The following is a 23760-nucleotide window of genomic DNA, read 5'->3' as shown; positions in this document are numbered from 1 at the left end:
CAAACGAAGCAATACAGAGGGTGAGTCATTTGGGAGGACAAGAGGCATCAGGAGCTGCAGAGGAGGTGGCTCTTGCAGCAGCCATAGTCAGTGGAGGGCAGGGGAGGAGCCACTGAGTGGAGGGAGCAGAGTGGTGAGCCTAAGATGGAAGGTTTTGAAAACAAAGGAGGTAAGTTTGAAGTGGATCCTGACGTGAGTGGGAAGCCAGTGGAGAGGCACCAGAGCATTAGAGCTGTAGCTGGACTTACCCAGTCTGGCTTTGGGCCCTGCCCTTGCCTCGGTTCCCCTTCTCTAGTTTAGAAAATGTCACTCAACAAGTGTTTCCTCAGTAACACTCTCCCTTTTTGGACGCTTGATTATTAACAGAGTGGAAAACTTCCCCCAGCCTTCACAGTTGGCTCACACCCTGGTGGAGGGCTCTTACACCTGCTCCTGCCCAGGCTTTCCTCTAGCAGCTCCCTACCTTTTGCCTGGAAGCTTAGGGGCCTGTGACTCAGTGCAGAGCAGCTCTCCTGCTCCCTTGAATCTCTCTTTCCATACTCTCCCTGACTGAGCACTCACTGCCTTTTATATCTCCTGTTATAACGGCTTCAGCATCACGTGTGATCTTGTGACTTCTACATTCATTCCCTCCACCTGGGCAAAGCCTGCTTGTTAGGGCCAGCTCAGCCTGAGGCAGGCCATGTGCTCACACTTCTTGGAGTTGGTGAGAAGCAGGCTAGAAGTGATGACTGATTGCACAGCACAAAGTAGACTGCAAGTAGACAGAGCCTGAGCCAGACAACCTGCCATGCCAGTTTTTTTCTGTCTTATCCATCATTTGCATTCCATGTGTCTCCTAAACTGATAGTTGTCTGGGACAACTGTCCGTTATCATTATCCTGCCTTTAATGAATGTATCCATGTAACACCGCTTTGAGGTAGGGAAATGCCACTCTCTCCATTCCATGGATGGGTAACTGAGGTACAGAAAAACTAAGTGACATGCCCAGGGTCACACAAGGAGTCTGTGGAACAGCATGGAACTCAGTGGAGGTCTCCCAAGTTCCGAACTAGCTCCCTCTTCACTGAGCCATCCTTCCCCTCAGCTGTCCCAATTGGACGGTGCGCTTGTGGCTGTGTTAACTGTCATCCTAAGGCTGATGCCTGACTAGCAAATGTCTGCGTTTTGAAAATGTCCCCCAAGCGCCAACCTGCTTGTCTGGCTTCTATTTCAGATGAGTTCAATCGAGTGATCATTCCAGTGAAGAGAGGCGAAGAGAACACAGACTATGTCAATGCGTCCTTTATTGACGTAAGTTTTTATTTCCTTCTATCCATGGACTCTACAGCCTCCACCTCACGCTGGTCCCCATAGCCATGCTGGGCCTGGTCTCGAAACACTTCCTTTTTAGGGATTTTTATTGTATTTAGATCTGGTGGAAGGTGCTAGGCTGACGGGGCACTGGAGCTTAGGCAGAGGCCACCTGCGTTTCCATGCTGCCCCCCCCATGTGCTTCATCGTGACCTGAAAAGATGCATCACAGGGCAAGTTCAGTCTCAACATCCATGCCAAAGGCCCCTGCTGTGTCCCCCCACAAGTCCAATAGCGTTGCAGTGTGGGTACCTATCTTCTAGGCATAGAACTGGGACCACAAGCGCCTCTCATTTGTCCACTGAGCATCCACCAGACAATGCAATGTAGCACAGAGATCTCGAAGCCCTTGACAAAAGCAGATCAGTCTCATTATCCTCTGACTAGAGGAAACAAGGCTGAAAGGGTAAGTGACCTGCTCACTGAGGCTAGACTGCACAGCCCTTGCTGACCAGTAGTCCTGCTGACATCAGTGGTAAGCCTCGCATGAGCATTCATCTACACACACAGTAAGTTCGTGCTATAGGACCTAGGTCTTCTGACACCTAATCCTGTCTCTACCCCCCCCCCCACCCCCCCCGCAGGTGACAGTCGGTCCCAAAGCCAAGTCATTTTTCATAGTAACTGTCCTGGGCGAGATTCGAGCCAGTGACTGCGAGGAGAAAGGTGCTGTTTCGTATTCATAATGCCCTGCTATTGTAATTTTCTGATGAGTATTATCCATAATGGACGGGTCCCGCTATGCTGACCTGTCACTACACTCGCTCCATTCCAAACGGATCACAGTACAAGCAGCCCAGCTGGTGTCCTAGCATCGTGGGTTTGTCATGAATCTGTCAGAGAGCCCATGATGTGATGTAGGCAGCTTGTGCAGAATTCAATTTCCTGCCTCTACTGAACTTTGCTTGACAGACTCGCTCCAAATGACTAAGCGTCTGTGTCCTCATAAAGGAGCTTTTATGGAAAAGAACAGAAACTTTGACTGTCAAAAGTTGTTTTGGTTGTGGAACAGCAGTTGCCATCCTGCATGGAAATTGCGTTACAGTGTAGGCCTGATTTTTGCTCCTCTCTTGTTAAAATTCATAGTAAAAGCTACATCAAACGTAAAATTGGTAGGTTAGATCTGGACCCAGAGTAACCTTTTTCTATAGCATTTGAAGTGAATCAAAGGCTTCCTTATGACCTCCTAGAAGCAGATTCTCTTCAGGGTCCCAAGAAGCTTCTAACTTTTTTGTTTGTTTGATAGTGGTGGATTTTGTCACTCTGTAGCAAAAACAAAACATGCAAAGAGGAGGAGAAAAACAGTTGAGTTTATTATTGGGCAGCCCTAGCTGTGTTCTGGTTCCCAGGATTAATATTTAGCAGACTAGAGCCTTATTTCCAAAGACATCAGATTTTTAATTTGGACCATCACTGTGGATTGTTGGCTCTAATTAGCCAAGTATAGCTCATCACTGGCTCGCTGGAGACTTGAGCTTTCCTTTACAGAAACAGTAAGATCTGGTCCTGATGTAACTATGTTATTTTAGAGGCCAAATTGGTTAAATTAGTGCCACCTCCTTGTGTGGGCACTTGGAACTAGAATGTGAGGGTCCCTACAAGTGACAGTCAGATGTTTAACTACATCAGTTTCTAATGCAGCGTAGTTAAATCTGAACCATTTTCTCGTGTAGACAAAACCTAAGTCTCTAGTTCTTTACTAAAAATAACACTACAGGATGCTTTGGTTCTGTTGTAGAATACCAAACAGAGAGTTATCTAGTCTGCTGATTGGCTACTAATGATCAGTTAATAATTTACTAATTGGCTCACATTCAACACTAGGGTACAGATTTAAACGTATACAACAATGAAAATTTTGTATTTTGTATTTACCAATGAAAATAAGTAATAGACAACAAATATTTAGAGACCAGACCGTTTACTAAAAACCAATAAAAAGATCACTAGTCACTTAAAAAATTCATGGCTAGTCCATTGATCTTCAGAGAACTTGACAAGGAACAAACATCAAATTAAAAAAAAAAACTTTTGAAAATACAGTGATAGTCTCACACTTAAAAAAAAAAGTATCCCCACCATGTATTTTAAATTTAACACTATGGCCTTATTTCCTGTGAGTTTTTTAAATTAAACTGAACTGAGAAGTAAATTAGCACAACTTGAAGTGCCTATTTCACTCCAACCTGTTGATCTCTGGTATGGTTTCCTCATTTTTTTACTTACGCAGATTATGGCTTCTTTTATAGTTCTAAAAATTCAGTTCTGTCCCAGACTGCAAATATGAGAGGTTCAAAAACAATGAGGGAGAGACTCAGAATAATTGCTTCAGCCTGGCAAACAATTTTCTTTTAAGAAACACAGTGTAAACCAGGTACATGCTGATTCTTTTTTTGCCCTGGAATTTAAATATGACATCTGTGTTGGCTGCCTTATTCTGCATCCACGAAGACTTGAGTTTAAGGTGTTTGTCCCGTCCCCGTCCCCGCTCTAACTCAATGCACCCACCCCTCCCCCAGAGCCAGGCACCCCCAGTGTCCCTGCTCTAACCTAATGCCCTCCCCCTTATTTCCCCCAGAGCCAGGCACCCCCAGCCTCCCTGCTCTAACCCAATGCTGGGTCCCACTGGAGCCGCTGCAGCCACAGACATGCATGTCTTCCTCCAGGCGCTGGGGCACGTGCACAGTGCAGCCGTGAGCAGTCCAGGCATGCGGCTCTGAACAAGCCGTAACATAAGAGTCGCATTTCTTTGAGCAAAGAGACGTGGGTTGGCCACCCCTGGGATAAGGGTTTGGCTGTGTCTAAGTAATAGCCTGTAGTGTGAGTACTCGCCGTGGGGCCATGGCTGAGGCAGCAGATCAAGGCATAACAGCTGACAGAGCGGAGATGAGTGAGGGCAGAGCCTTGGCAGAGCAAGACTGCTGCCATCTTGATATTTTACACATGGATAATGGGACAAAAGTCAGCCTTCAAATCCGTCAAGCGTGTAGGTGCCAGAAAGGAAAAGCAATTGCCCAGGTGATGTGCTGGGGATAAGCCAGAGTAATGGGGCTACATGAGAGGGGAGACTGGAATGGGGCGTATTATCCTGTAGAACAATCTCCCTGTGGTGGAAGCCCTGTCACCTGGCACGTTCCAAAGAGAGTCGCCCCCTCCCCCCCATTCCACTCTGCACTGGCAGGGGGGTGTAAAGAGCCATTTCTGACTCTCAAAGAGATGTAAAGGCCTTGCGCTGCACAGCAAGAGACCTGCACCCAGGTAATCTTCACACATTGTTCCAGTGTCCAGCTTCTGAATGAAAAGGAAACTGGATCCTGGAAGCTGGAGAGGCAAAAGGTTTGTTGCAGCACTGATCCCCTTTCATGTGTGTGCAGAAGACAGCCAAGCTCGCAAGACCAAACAAGTTGGGCAAACAAAGACAAAGTTTTTCACTTCTTACTAGGAAGGGATTTCGAGGTCTGGCTGGTGTGGGGAGAGAAATGGGAGACGCTGAGCTTTGTGATTTCATACGAGCTGTGCTTTGGAGCCTGTGATCCACCCACAGGACACTTCCAGTGAGTTCCCACAGCGGTGCCCACTGTTCCCAGTCCCTCACAGTTCTTCTCCATGTGCTTCTGCCTAATCTGATAGTAATCTCTCTGTGGATGAACTTTTCGCAGGGGCTGTGAGGGAGATCACTGCAGCATTAGACTGTGTCAGGCAGAATAGCTGCTGCTGCAGATGCTGACAGCACTGGGGTGATTGCCAGTCTGCATGTAGTTCTGCTGTCCCAACAACCATGGCTTGAAATTGCAGGGTTATCGCCAGAAGGACTCGTATATCGCCAGCCAAGGCCCTCTCCAGCACACGATAGAGGATTTCTGGAGGATGATCTGGGAGTGGAAATCCTGCTCTATAGTTATGTTAACAGAGCTAGAGGAGAGAGGCCAGGTAAGTGCCTGCGAATAACTAACCTTGTAGCTGGTGGGAAAGCAACATCATTACTGCTCATTCCCTGGTGGGGAAATCATGGCAAGACTCTACAGCCCCTTCATAATCTTGTTCCCTGTTCCTGACACATCCTAGTATATGTAACTTTGTCTGTCTGTCTGTCTCTCGAACCTTGTGGCGCTACCTGGTCTCTAGTTTCAAAGGATTAACATGCTTATAGACTCTCTGAATTTCAGACATGAGGTGATAGGACAGGAACCAAAGTCATTCCACTCCCAAAACACCTCTGGAGCGAAATGGTCACTCCCTAGTGACTGCCTGTGTGCTGGCCTTGGAGAGCAACATCCCTGTCACACACAGCTAGAGAGCACCATCCTGGTTGCCCCCCAAGCTCCAGATTCAATGGCTGGTCTAGAAAAGCCTTCTCTTAGCAGATCCCTCAAGCTGGGAAGGGGAGTTGGGATTTCATGCTGCCACATGGCGGTTTCTCCCCTTATCACCTCTCATGCTTTCTCAGGAGAAATGTGCCCAGTACTGGCCTTCTGATGGCTGCGTGTCCTATGGAGACATCACCATGGAGCTGAAAAAAGAAGAAGAATGTGAGAGCTACACAGTGCGGGACCTGCTAGTAACAAACACCAGGGTAGGAATCTCTCTCCCTCGCCCTCGGAATTAGCTGTAGCTAATCTCTGTTTCTGTGCTGAGGTCCCCTGCAGCTCTGCTTCGAATGCTGATTTCCCCAGGCCTCTCCGCAGCTTCCATAACTCCTACAAAATGACACCTCCACTGTCAGTTCCCTCCCTTATCTCCCCAGTCCCCACTGTCCAATCTCCTTCCCCCTTGTTAACACACACCCTGCATTGACCCTTCCCCCACCAGAAACCCTGTTATCCACTCCCAGCCCCCACCTCCCTACCGCCATCCAGCCTGTACTCTCTCCTCTTTTAGTTCCCTCCTGGGCCACCCAAACCCTGCCTGTTTACAGTTCCCAGCTTTGTCCCTAGGGCACCCACCCTCCACCCACTCCCTTGCCCACTGCCATCGGTTCTCTTGGGCATCTGTTCCTAGTGCCCTTTTGATCATTCTCTTCTAACCTTTTCTCCCAAGCCCTTGAAACAATCTTTCCAGCTGTGCACCTGGACTTACGTTGGGCCAGGGGAGTGAAGTTGTCTCTGTTTTTCTCCTGCAAGGAAAACAAGAGCCGGCAGATTCGACAGTTCCATTTCCATGGCTGGCCAGAAGTTGGAATTCCTAGCGATGGGAAAGGAATGATCAATATCATTGCAGCAGTGCAGAAACAGCAGCAGCAGTCTGGGAACCATCCAATCACTGTGCACTGCAGGTACAGCCCTGTCCGAGCAAGGTGCCACATTTCGGGAAGGCTGTGCAGAAATTGGAGAGGGTCCAGAGAAGAGCAACAAAAATGATTAAAGGTCTAGAGAACATGAGCTATGAGGGAAAATTAGAAGTAGTGGGTTTAGTCTGGAAAGGAAAAGACTGAGGGAACATAACAGCTTTCAAATACCTTAAAGGTTGTTACAAGGAGCAGAGAGAAAAATTATTCTCCTTAACCTCCTAAGGATAACACAAGACGCAGTGGGCTTAAACTGTAGCAAGGGAAGTTTAGGTTGGACAGTAGGGAAAAAAATCCTGTCACTATGGTTAAACACTGGAATAAGTTGCCTAGGGAGGTTAGAATCTCCATCACTGGAGATTTTTAAGAGCAGGATAGACAGACACCTGTCAGGGATGGTCTAGATGGTGCTTGGTCCGACCGTGAGTGCAGAGGACTTGATGACCTCTCAAGGTTCTACGATAAGGAACTGGACACAGCTCTGGTCTTGGGTAACTCGTAGATCTGCAAGCCAGTGAAAGGAGCCGGTGTGGTGATGAATGTCCTCAGCCCACTGCTCAGAGGCAGCATTGACAGTGGGGTACAAGCTTCCCCCACACTGCCCCTGCCAGTGTGCCTCAACCTGGAGCTGGAAGGATCTGGGAGTAATTCTGTTTTTCCAGGCCCCATCCAGTCCTGAGCTTCTCTCCCTCCTCCAGCAGAGACAGTTGAGTTTGTGGGGGTTTTGATGAAATTGGAGACCACTCAGCTCATGTCATGTGATGCCCAAGCCTTCTCCACCATCTGACTAGTGTTTGGTCTCCTTGTTCGGGCCAGACCTGGGCTGGTGCCCAAGAGAGGAGGGAACAATGGGTCAGTCAGTCAGATGGGACGCTTTGCATGAAAACAACTGTCTGTAAATAGTGTTTAAACTAGAAAGCACAAGATGTTCACGTTCCCCAGCATTTCCCTCCCACTGCCTGAGTTGGAGCATCCGTACAGCCAAATGAACATGTTTTGTTCACCTTCTCTGTGCTCTCCTCTTTATCTCTTTGCCAGTGCTGGGGCAGGAAGAACAGGAACCTTCTGTGCACTGAGCACTGTCCTGGAAAGGGTGAAAGCCGAGGGGATTCTGGACGTCTTTCAGACAGTGAAGAGTTTAAGATTACAGAGGCCGCATATGGTGCAGACACTGGTAGGCACGACTTGTGTCTTCATCACCCTGCTCCCTCCTGCCTTGCCAGACCTCAGCTGAGATGTGCCTGCAAACCTTCCTCCCTCACAGCTAAGTGCTTTGAGTGGGAATGTCCCTATGTCAAACCGTTCAGATGGTGGAGAGAAGGAGGATTTTCTTGCCTACTCCGTGCTCCTAACCTCCTTGAGTTCTGCAGGGAGGGAGCACTGAGTGAGGAATATGGAGACCTGGTTCTGTTCCAGGTGCTGCCACTCCTTCCTCTTTCACTCTGGAGACTTATAGGCAGAGGTGCCAAACCTCCACAGCTGCTGCTGAGCTGTGGCTGCGCAGTACCTTTGAAAAGCAGGCCAGGAGCCTGTGCATGAATCAGTTTACCCATCTGTAAGATGCGGATAACGATATTTCACCCTTTTCTTGCAAAGTCCTCTGGGATGTGCAGTTTAGATTGTTTACATACAAGACAGGAAAGGGACTGCGACTGTTATTTAGCCTGACCCCTTCCTAACACAGGCCATTACTGCAGAATACCTCTTCTCGTCTAACTCTCTGCTTTTCCTCTCCCAAACTCCCCAGGAACAGTACGAATTCTGCTACAAGGTGGTGCAGGAATACATTGACGCCTTTTCCGACTACGCCAACTTCAAGTGACAAAACAACAAAAATGACAGAAGAGTTGCCTTCTTTAATATTTTGTAATATTCAGTTTGTTAATATACCCCCCAGATTATGTGTATATATCTTAACTGTTTTAGAGATTGGTACCATAGGCTTCATATTAGCTGGAGATTTTATATGTAGCAAAAGTGTTAGCGCAGATACTGTTGGCTCCTTTTTTCCAATGTTTTATTGGGGAATTAAATAGCGTGATGTTTGGATTAATATTGTCAATCCATCTCTCTGCTGGAGAGGTGATATAGGCTGTTACTTTGTAAATCTTTTTCTTTTTCCTTGAGGGAGTAAAGCCTTTTTAAAAATAATAATAATCTGGATCTCATCTAAAAGCACAAGCTTTTCCAAACCTGCAGGGAAATGGTTTCACATTTCCCTGCTATTCTGCTCTTAAAAACAGAAAGAAAGAGAAAGAAAAATGCTTATTCTGTATATATCCTAGTTTTTGTATAAAAAGAGAAAAAGCAAAAGTTTCTTTCTCTGGGGTTATATAACAAAGTGTCACCAACTGAAAATGGTAGTGGACTAGTAACAGGCAGCAACGGTTGGGATTTCAAAAAAAAGGATTTTTTGCTCCCTAAAGAGAACTTCTATGTATGTGTGCCAGATTTCAGATTGGTCTTATCTGCTGCTCAGTCCCAGCCTTGTTGGCAGGCAACAGGGTAGGTCACTTAGATGTCTGGCTGAACTGCACGTGCAGTCAGGTACGTGGATGGCCTCACCTATTCCTCCAATTAACGAAGGCCATAGTCTGAAATCCTCTGGCTCTGTGTGTGTTCATCAGTGAACGGTAGCTGTGGTGGTGGTGTTGTTAATATTAAGGTTTATTTTCTCTCTGTCTGTCTCTGAAGGCAAAGCCAAATGTTTCACTCTAGCCTTGTGTAGTCTGGGAGTTTCAGCCATTGGTGTCCAGCGAGTGGTGTAGCTTCTCCAGCACAAATGCTTAGTGTGGACAGGCAAAGCCTCTGTGTCACTCTTTGTACCTCTGCTTGAAACTGGGGCAAGCTTCACTCACGCAGCCCATGGCTCCGTGCAGCTTTGCCAGTCTGCGTTGGGAGTGTGAACTGGCACCGTTCCACCCGTGGCTGCAGCTGGGGCAGACCCCCAGTGAAGACAAATCGGCCGTGTTTACTTCATGCTTGTCTTACAACTGCTGAGGGTGCTTATTGACCCGTGTCAGTCATGGGTCGCCTGGCCTGTTTCCTTTATGCTGGGAGGCAGGGGTGCCATGTGCCTGAGCCGTTTCGGCGGTCGTGAGGACTGAGGGAAGGAGTTTGAAGAGGGGCTCTCCTTTCAGTAGGTCTCTTCTAAGGGCTGGCGGTAGGCTTTGGAGCAAGAATGTGGCACTTTAGCAATCCAGACTCCACCCAGCCATTGATTGTCCCTCAGACACCAAGTGTGATCAGCTTCCCTGGCATATCTCTTCCTTCCTGCCCCGCCTTGTGAATAGTCCTTGAGCAGCTGCGGCTAGACTCCCCCCTCAGACCAGTGTCAATCAGGAATAACTCCAGTGAAAGGTGAGGAGTCACACCCAAGTCATACTGGTGGGAGTAAGGCAGAATCAGGTGTGGTGGAGGGTTCTACCAAAGGTAGCACAGGCCCGACTTTGTATTTCCTTAGCAGTAAAATTAAAAGAGAGGAGGCAACCCTTGCCACACTCAGGGAGGCAGGACTACCATAAGTCACCAGGACAAGGGCTCTGATATCAGCCCTAAATAAATACCTTGTCTGCCTGAGTTAACTGTGAAAGACCAGGTATCTTCTCAGTCCTCTTGTGGGAGAGGTCTTCACAAGCTCTGGGTAAATCCTCTCCGTGCCAGGTCAGTCGTGGAAGGGAAAATTATCAAAAAATCAGGGTCTTTTGGAGGAGGGGTTTTATTTTTATTTTCTACACTGAATAGGATACGGTTGAAAGTGTCAGCTGAACAGGCTTGGACGCACGCACGCACGCACACACATGTTCTAGTTCAATACATATAGAAAGTCTGTCTCCTGCCCTCTCTCCCACACACTGAGTGCCCCACCCGTTTCCTCAGGGATCATCTCTGAGTGTAAGATGAGATTTCAGTCTCCATGGCTCAGTCACTTTGGAGGCAGTCTCTGCAGAGAGACCACAGGCTTCCATCTTCTGCTTCGACCCATGCAGTCAGACCCTTGTGCCCATGGGGAATTCTGCATGTCGGTAGGGCTCTGTGTGGCCCTGATCCAGGAAAGCATGTAAACCAGCACACAAACATTGTATCCCAATAGGGATGCTTTACTGAATCTGGGCCCATGCACGCCCGGCCTGCCTGCAGGATCAGGGGCTAGAAGCTCCACTTGGAGCCCAGAATGGTGGCATGGATCCCTGTTCTCTGGGACCAGTCAAGAAAACGTGCTGGTGTTGGATGGGAAGGAGGCAGGGACATTACCCCGTGGGTGTATCACACTTCACAGATAAAGCTTAAAAAATGAGTGGTCCTGCACAGATCGTTATCCGATAAATAGATGCATAATGTTTCAGGCCGGAAGGGAACAAGCCCGCACCCAGAGGAAGCTCCCCGTGTGACCTTCTCCACGGGAAGAGAGATCCCCCCCCGGCAGCCAGGGCTGGCTCAGCGGCAAATGTTGCAGCACATTCCCACGTGCTGTGGAACCCGGCCACCGGCAGCACCTGTGAGGAACAGTCCCTGTCAGCATGACTTTGCAGGAGCTGTACTACATGGGGGGCCCTGAGCCCAGGAAGAGGCCGTTCCAGCAGGTCCTCCCAGCTTTGTGGGGCTTGGGAGCTGAATCCCTTGCGTCTCTCATGAGGGGAGAACTCCCCCGATGGAAGAGTAGGAAGGAAGCGCCACAAGGGGACTGAGAACTTTCTAGTTTCCTACAGACTACCCGTATGGGGATGGTCTCGGCCCATGTTCATGACTCTGCGCGGGCATGTGAGTAAAATACATGTGTGTGTTCTGGACAAGAATAGTGGATCCAAGGACTAGGTTGGCTTGGTGTGTTTAACATACACTGTGTTTGTACGAATGTGCTCAGCCATTTGAGCCAAAGAGTGGAATGTCTACTTACAGAATTTATAGATGACGTGTAGCTCGTGTAGCTGAAGGGTCACAAGCACTTTGTAAAGACAGAATTGGAATTCGAAACAACTTGACAAATCAGAGACTTGGTCTGATATCAGCAAGATGAAACTGAATAATGACAGGGCAAGAAAAATCAAATGCACAGCCACCAAATGGGAATATTGGGTAGGTGGAAATACTGCTGCAAAGGATCTGCCTGTACAGTACATCACAAATTGACTATAAATGAACTGTGTGATGGACTTGTGAAAATGGCTAATATCATTGCGGGATGTGCTGACAAGAGAGCTGTGTGTAAGATACAAGGAGGTAAGTGTCTCATTCTGTTCGGGGCTGGTGAAGGCTCGCTGACGTGCTGTGTGTCTGGGCCCCACACTTCAGGAAAAAATTGGAGAGAGTCCAGGGTAGGGATGTTAAATCTCAGTTCATTGAACAGTCGAGTAACCTCATGAATTTTTATCAGGCAACTGATCTATAGTCCTTGGGGACGGGGCCAGCAGCCACTGAATCAGAGGCAGCAGTGCAGGGTGCCAGGTGGGTGTTGGTCCATGAGGGGAGCCAGTTCCCCTTGTGAACCAGCTGCCTGTCACCAGGGGCGGCCCGTAAGTATAGGCAGACTCGGCCGTTGCCTAGGGTGCCCGACGATGACGTCACAGGGCGCCCGATGATGATGTCACACCATTGACAGCCATGCAGGCGGGGGTGCCAATCGCGCGTTCCGCTTGGGACGCCAGCTGCCGCAGCCGGCCTCAAACCACTCCTGCCTGTCACCGAGGGTGGCAGCAGCTACCGTCTAAGTGGGGGTTTGAGCTTCTGGACCCAGTGCGAGCCAGAACTGAGCCAGGCTGCCTGCCTACCTAGCTCCTACCACACTTGAAATGCAGAGCAGCAGCAGGGGTAGATCCCAGACTCGACATGAGCCAGAACTGAGCCAGGCTGCTGGCCGGGCTGCTAAAAAATGTACTGGCAAGGGCGGGGGGAGGGAAATGTGTGTAGTCTATAGCATTAACCGAAGCTTTTGCTTATCGGTTAATCGACTGCACTATTACATCCCTAATCCAGGGGAGAGCAACAAAAGTAATAAGTTTAGAAAACCTGACCTATGAAGAAATACTAAAAACAGAACACAGCTGAGCTTGTGTAGTTGTGAGGAAAGAAGACTGAATGTAAGCTCTAGCTGCCAGGGCCTGTCATTTAATACGTTTGTAGACTAGAGTGTTTAGACAGTGGGGTCAGGCTTAGTTTTGCCGTTAAGGTAAATGTACATATTAACAACTTCCTTTAAAACCCAAACTCTCCAAGCTGACACGCACTGTAGGCATGCGTGATCCACCCTGAAGTGCTAGTGAAATCTGTCACAAGGGGTGTGAGTGAAGGAAGTAGAGGGATAGTGTATTCCCAACAAGAGGATTTAAAAACAGACAAGCCCAACACAAATCCTGCATTCTTAGTGGAGGGGGCCCTCTAAAGTGTCCTACATTGGGTTTTTAGACAGCTGTGTCCAAAAGGCTAAATCCATTGGTGGCTTTGCATGTCTAGGAAGTTAAGTTCTTTGTGCAGAAGGCCTATGGACGAGTATGGGGAACTGGGTGTAGCTTTTGCCTGTTCTAATATACTTGAACCCCTTTAATCTGGCAACCTTAGGAAACGGGCTATGCTGCATTATGGAATTTTCCAGACTCTAGGTATTTGCCATAATGAAGGGAGGTGGAGATGTGGGACCTGGGAGGGGGGAGGGAGAGGCAGGAGTGTGCTGAGGTTGCAGGGTCTGTGAGGGCTTCCAGAGTAGTGCTGTGCTACCTTCCCCCATTGGGGGAAAGGGAGAGTAGCCGTGCACAGAGCTGCGAACCACGGGTGTTCCTGAATCAAGTGTTATTGCATGTGGGTGTTTAATACCCAGGATTGGTTCGAGAGAAAGGACTGAGATCTCCTAGGGCTTGCAAATAGCATAAAATGTAAAGGATATGATGGGGGGGTCCCTCCTCCGATTGTATTTGTAGAGAGAACATTTTCCTCAGCTATAGAATTTCATCTGGAAAACTTGTGTTTGAGGCCAAATTTGCAGCCATTCCCTGCACACCGCTCCAGTTGAAGCTGATAGGTGCTCTGCTCCCCGGGCATTAGGCCTCAGTTCTCCACACACGTTCACTGTCCTGAGTAGTCCAGTGAAATCAATGGAACTACTTGCATGTATAAAGCGAAGTGCATGGGTCTGTGTTTGCAGGGTCAGGGGCCTTAGCTGTCTGCTGAGTTAGGAGGCTGTACATGCATTCTGTACCTGGGCTGGGACCTAAGGATTCCTGAGCCTTCACTGCTTTGTGGAGTCAAGTGAGGGCACTGTCTGCAGAGGCTAAAAATGGCCAGTGTGTCATGTCAGTGAGTCCATGGCGCAGCTCTGTCTATAGGTGTGTCTCCATGAGAGCTGAGCCGCCCAGTATGTGTGTAGATAGCGGTACGTCTAACTAACGCGACTTAACTCGCCGCTCACAGAGACGGTCAGAATGTAAAGACTCCCGCTCCATCCCCTTTGCTCCTGGGTTGGTTCAATCCAATGAGTCCTTAAGGCCTTCTTGGAAAAACAACAAATATCCATGAACCGTGGAGCCTGGGGCTGCAGTCCTCACTCATGCAAAGCTTCCTTTGATGCCACTGGGAAATAAGACTGAGCAAGAACTTCATGATGGGCTCTCAGGCTGGCATTTTCAAAGGAGCTAAGGGGAGGTAAGTGCCTGAGTCTTACAGGATTTCAGCGGGATGGAAACTTATGCCCAGCATGATTTGGCAGCCATTGCACCGTGCAATCCAGTCCCCTCCTCGATGCAGCTCTCCAAGCATCTTGGACCTCCTCCACGTGGTGTGGAGGGGGATGGAGATGGGCTGCATGATGAGCAGTAAGAATCCAGCCCATAATGTTGGTGCTGCCTAGGGCAGAGCCCTTTGGGTTTGGTACAGACTTTCACTCTGAGATGGACCACACAAGCGCAATTAAATACCACTGGGGAAGTTCTTGTTCCTGAGCGCCACGGTTCCTATTCTGTCTGATCAGATTTTCTGTGTAGCTCACCAAGGCCTTTTGTGCCATAGCCCCCTTCACACACACACACCCCGGAAAGGCACAGAGTGTGCCATGGCCAAACCTTTTGCCAAACTTGTTTTCTAATTAGCCAGTTGAATTAGAACCAAGGATCAGTTAGTAAAAGGGGGGGGGGAAATCCTTCTGAGCCTGATTCAGTGGCCCCTGAAGGCTGTAAATTGAAGGTCTGGAATTGGCCCCATTGCAAAGCTAGCCCTGGGCCCTCAGCAGGCATCTCTCCCAGAGCTCCTAGAATGTGACTTTGCTCCTGCTGCAGCATCTCTTCCAATGTGTCAGCCATGCACCGCCTTCCCAGGAAGCACCCATTGCGCCCAGGCTAGCTCAGCAGGGAGAGTAACCCCCTCATTGAAACCCATCCATACGGACTCCGTGCCAGCGCTACAGAGCATGAGTGCGTGCAGGCGGAAGGTCTGACTCCCCTGCGTGCAGAAAGTCCCTGCCACGTTTGTGGAAGTTGCCATCTCGGAATCATTTTCCCTGGAGAGCCTGTGCTCCCCTCCTCCCCCCAGACAGTTATGTGGTGGGGTTATGCCCAGACTTGCCATCCCATGAAACTTCCCCGGATAAGAACTGTGAAGGGAGTTTAAAACACAGTGGGTCTGCTGCCCCATCTTCCGCTGGCCTCACTGCAATGGGTCTGATTCTCCTCTCTCTCCCACCAGTTCCATGCTGGCGCAAGTCCATGGGCTGCCACGGACTTACTCCTGATTTACACCTGATTTGAATTGTAAACAAGTGGAGAACCGAGCCTGCTGACCCCTCCACCCCACCAAGCCGCCTTCGCTTTAACAGTGTCTCTGCCTCTTTGGCAATGCCCCATAGGCCAGAACTACCAATACCAAGAAACCTGCTTGGACAGCCATCGATTGCAGCAAAGTTTCTCCAAGAATTCGCAGCCATGGAAACACAGGCCAACCTCTGGGTTAACTGTCTCCCTGCTGTTCCTTTCTGGGGCTGTAGGAATGTTTATGCCACCTTCATTTTGAATGATAGATTTTACAGGAAGTTTTAATTTTTTTAAACCTGTATTTATTTTGTTAGAACATTTTGAAACGTGCTTTTTGTACTGACCTCCGTTCCCTGCGGGGAAGCCCCTGTTCGAATGTGGATTGCGTCTCTGAGTGTGGGGGGATATGGGCGGGGGGAGGTTTTCTGTTGAAAAGATGAAATGTGAGGGCTCCGTGAAAAGGCTGTGATGATTCAAACACCCTAGATCCACTTGAAGTGGGAAGAAGGGTGGCGGGGGTGAGCAGGTTCTCAGTGGTCAGCAGGCTAACTGCTCATGAGGTTCGGTCACAGCCGAAAGCTGTTCTAAACTGGCTGGGCCCCAGTGCTTTCAGTGGAGTTATTCCTGATTGACACCAGAGTCGGTGAGATCAAAATATGGATCAAAGTCACTTGTGCCATTCCCCAGAGGTGCCACAAAGGGAGCTTGCAGCCCGGGAGGGAGCGCTCCAATGGCCCCATGCGATTCTGCTGCACAGAGACCTGCCATTCCTGACCCTGATCTCCCACGGCTGGCTGTGCATTTGCTCAGTGGGCTACAACGTGCCCCCTTTCTTTGGCTGCGGGACTGTAGCACTGTCCGGAGCTGGTACAACGGGAGAAGCGAGGTGTGTACAGACCTGGGACCCGTGGGGCTCTGTCCATGAGTCGTGCTTTCTAAAGTTAGACAGTTGGGCGCTACTGGCTCTTTGTCGGGTCATCCCCTTGCAGTGACATGGACCAATGAGACCTTGACAAGTGACCTTTCTTCTCCCTTGGATGCAGTTTCATGATTTGCCTTTTGCAAGGTGTGCTCCCCCCCAGCCTCTGCGAGTGGAGACTTGCTTCTGCAGCACCCAGAGCCGTGGGTTCTCGTGATTTCACAAGTGTACAGCCTCCTTCATTAATCCCAACATCAGCAACTGCTATTAACTTTGTAAATAAACTTTGACCGAATCCTGAATTTTGGGACATTGGCCAAGCTGTAAGTGATACTCTTAAATAAATGTGCTCATTCCAAACGAAATCAGACCTCCCTGTGGCTCCATGGGGGGCATGAGGGTGTGTGACTTCCTGAGCGCTGCGCTGTTTCGTGTGCGCGTGAGATGGACACAGGGCAGCTCAGCTCCTCGGACAGGAGGGGATATGTATGAAACGCCTTAGTCCAATAGTTCTCCCCGAGGTCCTGACCCCACATGGGTTACTAAAGACCCAGCTCATCTGGGTTGTGCAGGCCTCCTGCCCACACTTCGGGGCCAGAGGGAAGGATGGCATGGGGGAGAGGAAGAGGGGCCTGATTGGGGGGGAGAGGGTTAGGGGGCCAGCCAGGGTGGAGGGATGGGCCTGGGGAAGAGGGGGCAGCGTCCACCTTCCCCTCTGGCACTCCCCAGACTAGGGGCAAAGAGAAAGGGGAAGCCACACAGGTTGGCCGGCCGTGGCTATGCTGGGCGGCCCAGCGGTGCTGGCGAGGGAACCTCCAGCGGGTCCTATGGGGGTGTGGGGCTGTGCTGCCAGACCCTGTGGTGCCCCTGGGGGAGGGCTACATTGGATATCGGGGAAAAACGATTTCCCTAGGAGGGTGGGGAAGCACTGGGATGGGTTCCCTAGGGAGGGGTGGAATCTCTCTCCTAAGAGATTTTGAAGTCCCGGCTTGACAAAGCCCTGGCTGGGATGATTGAGTTGGGATTGGCCCGGCTTTGGGCAGGGGGCTGGACTTGACTCCTGAGGTCTCTTCCAGCCCCATGATTCTATTATGGGGGGGCACATCAGTGGGGCTTTATCTCCCCCCCCCCCACATACAAACACCAATCTGATACTGGGGGGGGGGGGGCTGGAGAGCCACTTGGCAGGTAAGTTGTTGAGCCCTGTCCCCAGCTGGCCACTCCCTTGGTGGAGCAGCTACCCCCCAGTGGTCACTGCAGGATAACTGTCCCCTGCACTCGCTGCCCCCAGGGGTGACTGTAATATTGCGTCCTTCCTCTGTCACCTCCCTTTGCATGTTTTGGAAAACAATCAAATTCCAGGCACTTCCAGTTTTCCTGGCACAACCAAAGCTTGACCTTGCTTTAAGATAGAAGATGAAACTGCCTTCCGAATGTGGTGGTCCTGGCTCTTCCCAATTAGGAGGCGTTCTTGAACAGACAGATAACTGGGGGGGTGATGTACCGAGTGGTTTTCAAAAAAATTTTCTCATGAGCCAGTTGAAAAAAATGGTTGATGCTGCAACCCAACATAATTTGACTAGAGCATGGGCTCCGGGGTGGGGCTGAGGCTGGGAACTTTGGGTGTGGGAGGGGGCTCTGGCTTTGGGGGGTCAGGGCTGGGGCAGGAGGGGCTTTACCTTGAATGGCTCCCAGTCAGTGGTGCAGCAGGGGTGCTAAGGCAGCTTCCTGCTCTCCTGGCACCGCAGACCATGCTGTGCCTCGGAAGCAGCCTGCAGCAGGCTCCCAGCCAACGGGAGGGTGGAGCTAATGCTCAGGGCAGGGGCAGAGTGCTCTGGAAGCTTTCATGGAGCCCCTACACAGCTCCCCTAGAACGGTGCCCTGACGTCTGAGACTCGGCACAGAGGAGCTGCTAAAGTCACCGTGTGTCAGAGGCGTATTTCTGGCGGCTGGCTCGGCAGCTGTAACAGGCTGTGACATTTCATGGCTTTGCCGGCTGAGGCGCAGAACGTCACATTTGCTGTTCCGACGCACCCGGCGGGGCAGGAAGCAGCACTGAGCAAATGTCACCAGCAGCCCTGGAATGCAGCAGTGACCTCCGCCTCCTGGCCCAGGCGCACGGTGGCAGCTGGGACTTGCAGCAAACAGATTAAGGTTCTGATGGTGCAGCTACCAGGCAGCCTCCTGGAGACTACAGCCAGCCTGGTCTCTCCCCAGCAAGGATCTAGGGATGGACCTGAGACATCATAAGAACGGCCACACTGGGTCAGACCAAAGGGCCATCTAGCCCAGTACCTGTCTGCCGACAGTGGCCAGCACCAGGTGCCCCAGAGGGAGGGACACAACAGGTAATCCTCACGTGATACCTCCCGTCACCCACCTCCAGAGAACAGAGGCCAGGGACCATTCCTACCCATCCTGGCTAATAGATGTTGAAGAAGAAACAGGCGACCCAGGAGCAGATGGGGTAAATGGAACTTTACTGCCCACGCACGTTCACCTCGCACGTTCAACACAACGGCCGAGTGGTAACAAATGGGCATTAGTCTCACCCTTTAATGTATTTTAATATGTTAATTCACACGTCTATCGCTACTTTTCCTAAAACCTTATTTTAGTAATGTTAACCCCCACAAAATGCATATCACTAAGCAAATCATGAATACAATTATACCCACCCCTAATTGCTATTTACATAATTTCTAATTAAATCACTTTTCTATACTACAGACTTTCTAAATCAACAGGTTACAGAGATTACCAGGAATTTGACCCTGAAGATGTGTTATACAGAGCCAATGAGGATATGCCGGAGACATAACAAAATAAAGCAACTCCATACTTACCTGGTTTCTTAGGCTACGAGAATGAAGAGAGAGAACATGTTTATACATCAGAAAGGATAATGCCGGTTTTGACCAGACTCTTCCAAAACTACAAAAAAAAGGGAAAAAGCATGTTTAAAGGGTAATGCTGTGGCTTGGCACGCTCCCCCTCCCCCTCCAGGCCAATCAGGGCAGGGGAGCGCGGGACACCCCCCCTGCTCTGCGAGGAGCACGTGGCACTTTGAATTGGGGCCGGGGCAGGGCAAAGGAAGCGTCCCGCAGCTCCCAGACCCTGACTGGCCTGGGGTCAGGGGAGTGCGCAAAGTATCCTCCGTTCTCCCCGCTGCCCTGCAAGCAGAGCTGCAAAGCGCCACCTGCTCCTGGCAGGGTGGGAGGAGGCTTTGAGTGCCCCCTGCCCCCAGGCCAATTAAGGCCCGAGGGTGGGGGAGCAGCAGGGCCTCCGTGGGCCAGATCCACCTGCTTGGCGGGCCGGGTCCAGCCCAAGGCGGCCCTTTTGCCCACCCCTGCCCTAACCTGAGCCCCAAGGGAGCGGAAGAGAACGTAACCCAGCCAAACCGTGTCAGACCAAAGGTGCCTCCAGCCCAGTGTCCTGTCTCTGACAGTGGCCAATGTCTGGTGCCTCAGAGGGAATGAACAGAACAGGGAATCTTCCTCTGTCGCCCATTCCCAGCTTCTGACACCATCCCTGCCCGCCCTGGCTAATAGCCACTGATAGACCTAACCTCCATGAATGTATCTAGCTCCCTTTTTTAACCTTGGACTTCACAACATCCTCTGGCAAGGAGTTCCACAGGTTGACTGTGTGTTGCATGAAAAAAAAATACTCCCTTTTGTTTTAAACCTGCTGTTTGTTAAAAGAAAAGGTTTCCATCAGGATATTTTAAAAGAGGAAAATATTTCTGTGAGCTTAGGGTTACCAAGCATTTTAAAATTACCTATTTTTTTAATCAAAATTGAGTTGATTGTGGGCCTTAGATTCATATCCTGAGTTTTTGTAGCACTTGCCCTCTGAAGGCCGGATAGCCCTGTGCAAACATTAATGAGCCAAGTCTCTCAACACTCCTGCTTTATGTTTTAGATGGGGAAAGTGAGGCCATGAGAAGTCTGTGGCAGAAACAGAAACTAAACCCCCTGCCTTCGAGCCCAGTGCTTTAACTCTACCACCATTTTGCTTCTCAGGTTCTCCAGAGGTAGCTTTGATCGACTGGCCTGAATCCAGGGCGGAAAGTCAAGGGTTATTTCTAGTGGTGCTGCTCACTCGCCACACAATCCAGACCAAGTCATTTGACTACCCAGTTGCCCACTCTGAGCAACAAAACAATAATGCTGCTCCCCCACCTTGAGTGCGATAGTCCAATACAAATAGAAAGCCGTGTTCTCGATGAACGTCTGAACGGCGCTTTGAGCTACTGGCAGGAAGGATACAACAGAAGTGCATATCAGCATGAACATCGTACAAAGCTGCTTTAAATATTCCCTGAGAGATCCAGAATAGCAGAGACGGGGCGGTTTAGAAGGGGGTTCTGCTGTTTCTTAGGTGTCAGGAGCAAAGCTAGCTTGTCACTCGATGCATCCCCTCCTGTTCAGAGCTCCCTGCACAGTTAATTGGGCAGCACTGTTCAGACTAAGGCAAAGGATTAATGACAGAAGAGAGGCAGCTAGAAGCCAAATGGACACAAGATTCCAAAGCAAAGAACCAGAGCACAACCAATAAGCTCGTTTCCGGCCACCTCCCTTTATGACAGCCATGAAATGGAAGCACACGGCTAGAGATGCAGGAGCAAAGCCCAGGGGGGATTTTTGTCCATGGATTTAGCTTTTCTTTCTGCTGGTAAATTATCCCCCAGCAGATTCTTCTGTTCTTTTATCTACCATGCCGAATAGTTGATGCTGACAGATTTTGGACTATTGATTCTTTTGAAAATAAACTGGTACCACAGGTATTCACAATTCACACTGACTGTCTGAAGGCCTGACAATTATGCAAATGTAGTCTGATCTCCCACACAGAATTTCACCCAGCATTTTCTACGGTAAGCCCACCTCGTCTGCCTGAGCGAGAACACGTCTCTCTGAAAATATCCACTCTTGAGCCAACGTTTCAAGTGATGGAGAATCCACCTCATCTCTAGACAAATTGTTCAAATGGTTAATTACCATCACTTAACTGCAAGCACCCTATTTCGAGTCTGGATTGGCCTAGTTTCAATGCCTGGTCATTGGATCTTGTTAGGTTTTTATCTGCCAGGCTAAAAACCCTTCAGTCAGAGATCTCGCCACGTAGGAACGCCTGGTATAATTTCTGCTTCACGTCTGGGTGACTTCTGCTTTCTGAACAGTGGTCACTGCCATTCTCAGGCCGAGGGTGACTTCGGAAAGTGAGCGTTTAGGAGCACCTGTCTGCACACACAACAAGCCTGGGGAATTTCAGGAAACTGTAAACTTGTTCCTCTTCTCCTTTGCACAAGGGCCGGTCTGGTTGATCACGTAGCTCTAGTCTCCACGGGGCACGACACGATTTAAAACCAGCCATGCTCCTTCTCGCCTGAGGAAGACAGGAAGTTATCAGTCAGGTTACTGGCTGCCTAGCAGCCTTTACATCCCATTTCCCCTCACCGGGTTCACACCTGGTCACTGAGTGTGTGCGGGTGGCCCTGTTCGCAAAGAGCCTTTTCTGTGTGATTTCGGATCCATCTCCACATCATGTGCTTCTGAGCAGGCTAGCAAGGGGAGTATGTTCTCTGTCTGTACCAGGCTTCTACTTCCCATACGGAAGCCCACGACACCCCGCGCACTAGCTAGCGTCAAGCTCGCAGGGCAAGGGTAGCTCATGCACATCTTGTGTTGTGGTGTCAGACCCTCTGCCAGGCGCCAGACCTGAACACAAGGTAAAGATGGAGAGCGGAGGAATTCTGACACCATGGATTTGTTTGTAAACCCACGGCCCAGCCTCACCCACGCTGTCCGGCTCCACTCCATCCCCGCAGGACTCAGAGTGAGGGGAAATCACAGCAACTGGGTCTACTCCAAGCTCCGCCCACAGGATTAGCTCCTCCAATGAGGGACACCCTGCAGCAGATTGTGCTGGTTCTCACTGATGAACAGGCAGTGCTTTTTTTGTGTGTTAAAAAAAAAAAAGTGCCAGTACTCTAAGACCCAGCCGACTGTCAGCCATTTTCATTACAGAGGTGCCGGTACTCTCCGTTCTTTCCAGGTAAGCTCTGACTGGAGGTGCTGGTACTGCGTACTGGGCAGTAGCATCACAAAAAAAGCCCTGTCAACAGGCATATTGGCCAGGCTGTCTGGTCTTGGCTTCTCTTCACTGGGCCCTGGGGGACCCCTTTGGGTTTCTTGGGCATGTCTCTTTGATCAGGGGTAGCCTCTCGCTGGTGTCTCTCAAGGCTGTGGCTCCCAAATGAGCGTCGATTGGGCAGGTCTTCATGACAGGATCCTACTGCCCCTTTCTTCCACGCAGGGGCATCCTACTGACTGGCTAGCAAAGGTAAATCCATCCACAGCCACTGGGGCCGGGGTCGCTGTCTCAGGCTCTCTGCAGATGTCGCTGCCTCAGTGGCACTCAGGGTCACATTGTCAGTTTTCTTTGCAGCCGTGAGGGCTGGACACCATTGCCAAAGGGACGTGGGCACTGCTGGTGGGTCCCCTGCGCTGCCTGAAGAAACAGGAGGCTGGATTTTACCAGCTGGTTTTGTGGAGCAGTTACCGTGGAAAACGGAAACGCTGATTGGAGAGGTCTCTGGAGCGGGGTTCAGGAGCTGTGCGCTCAGTTCTTGGCCCCTCCACTAACTGGCTGGGAGACCTTGGGCACATCCCTTAATTTCTCTGTGTCTCCATCCCCCCAGTATGATGAGGATAAAGCCTGTAGGAGGATGCAGGACTGCTCAGGTACTATGGGGATGAGGGCCATATAAGGAGGAGCCATTCCAAACCATGCAGCCCTAGCAGCCTTCTGTGGGGCAGCGAGAGGAATAGCGAGATGTGAGAGGATGCTCAGGAAATGCTACGAGTGGATACCAAAGTTATCCAGAGTGAATCTAGACTAGAGCATCTTCTGTGTAAGGACCTCAAAGCCCATGGACAAGCTGAGCTTCCCAATACCCTTATCGTCCAGGAAAGCACTAGCCTCATTTCAAGAGAGTGAGTGACTTGCCCAGGGTCACCCAGCTGGACTGTGGCAGAGCCAGGAATAAGACCCTGCTCTCCTGAGGCCCGGTCCTGTGCTTTAACCACTAGCTCAGACTTCCTACTTTCCTCTTTCATAACAGAAGAACTAGGGGACACCAAAGGAAATGAACGGGCAGCAGGTTTAAAACAAACAAAAGGAAGTTTCTCTTCACACAACACGAGGTCGACTTGTGGAACTCCTTTAAGCAGTCCTCTTCAACAGGGTTCAGAAAAGAGCTAGATCCATTCCTGGAGGATAGGCCCATCGATGGCTATTAGCCAGGATGGGCAAGAATGGTGTCGCTGGCCTCTGTTTGTCAGAAGCTGGGAACGGGCGACAGGGGAGGGATCGCTTGATGAATCCCTGTTGTGTTCCCTCCCAATGAGGCACCTGGCACTGGCCACTGTCGGAGACAGGACACTGGGCTGGACGGACCTTTGGT

The 23760-nt window shown here is 50.2% G+C and overlaps 1 protein-coding gene across 5 annotated transcripts in view; it reads left to right on the top strand.

Annotated features, from left to right (window-relative positions):
* PTPRA (protein tyrosine phosphatase receptor type A) overlaps positions 1 to 14754 on the top strand; it is a 246022-nt gene extending 231268 nt beyond the window's left edge. For all 5 annotated transcript variants that reach the window (XM_075930988.2, XM_075930990.2, XM_075930991.2 and 2 more), the window contains 6 exons: positions 1218 to 1294; positions 5150 to 5284; positions 5802 to 5927; positions 6475 to 6626; positions 7677 to 7812; positions 8386 to 14754. In XM_075930988.2, the coding sequence (XP_075787103.2) occupies positions 1218 to 1294; positions 5150 to 5284; positions 5802 to 5927; positions 6475 to 6626; positions 7677 to 7812; positions 8386 to 8460 (701 nt within the window). In that variant the 3' untranslated portion in view covers positions 8461 to 14754. The remainder of the gene's footprint in view (positions 1 to 1217; positions 1295 to 5149; positions 5285 to 5801; positions 5928 to 6474; positions 6627 to 7676; positions 7813 to 8385) is intronic.
* Positions 14755 to 23760: the final 9006 nt, after the last annotated feature.

The sequence above is a fragment of the Pelodiscus sinensis genome, chromosome 4 (assembly GCF_052426305.1).
Source record: "Pelodiscus sinensis isolate ZL-2025 chromosome 4, ASM5242630v1, whole genome shotgun sequence".
NCBI classification, from domain to species: Eukaryota; Metazoa; Chordata; order Testudines; family Trionychidae; genus Pelodiscus; species Pelodiscus sinensis.
This window is presented reverse-complemented; position numbering and strand designations above follow the sequence as displayed.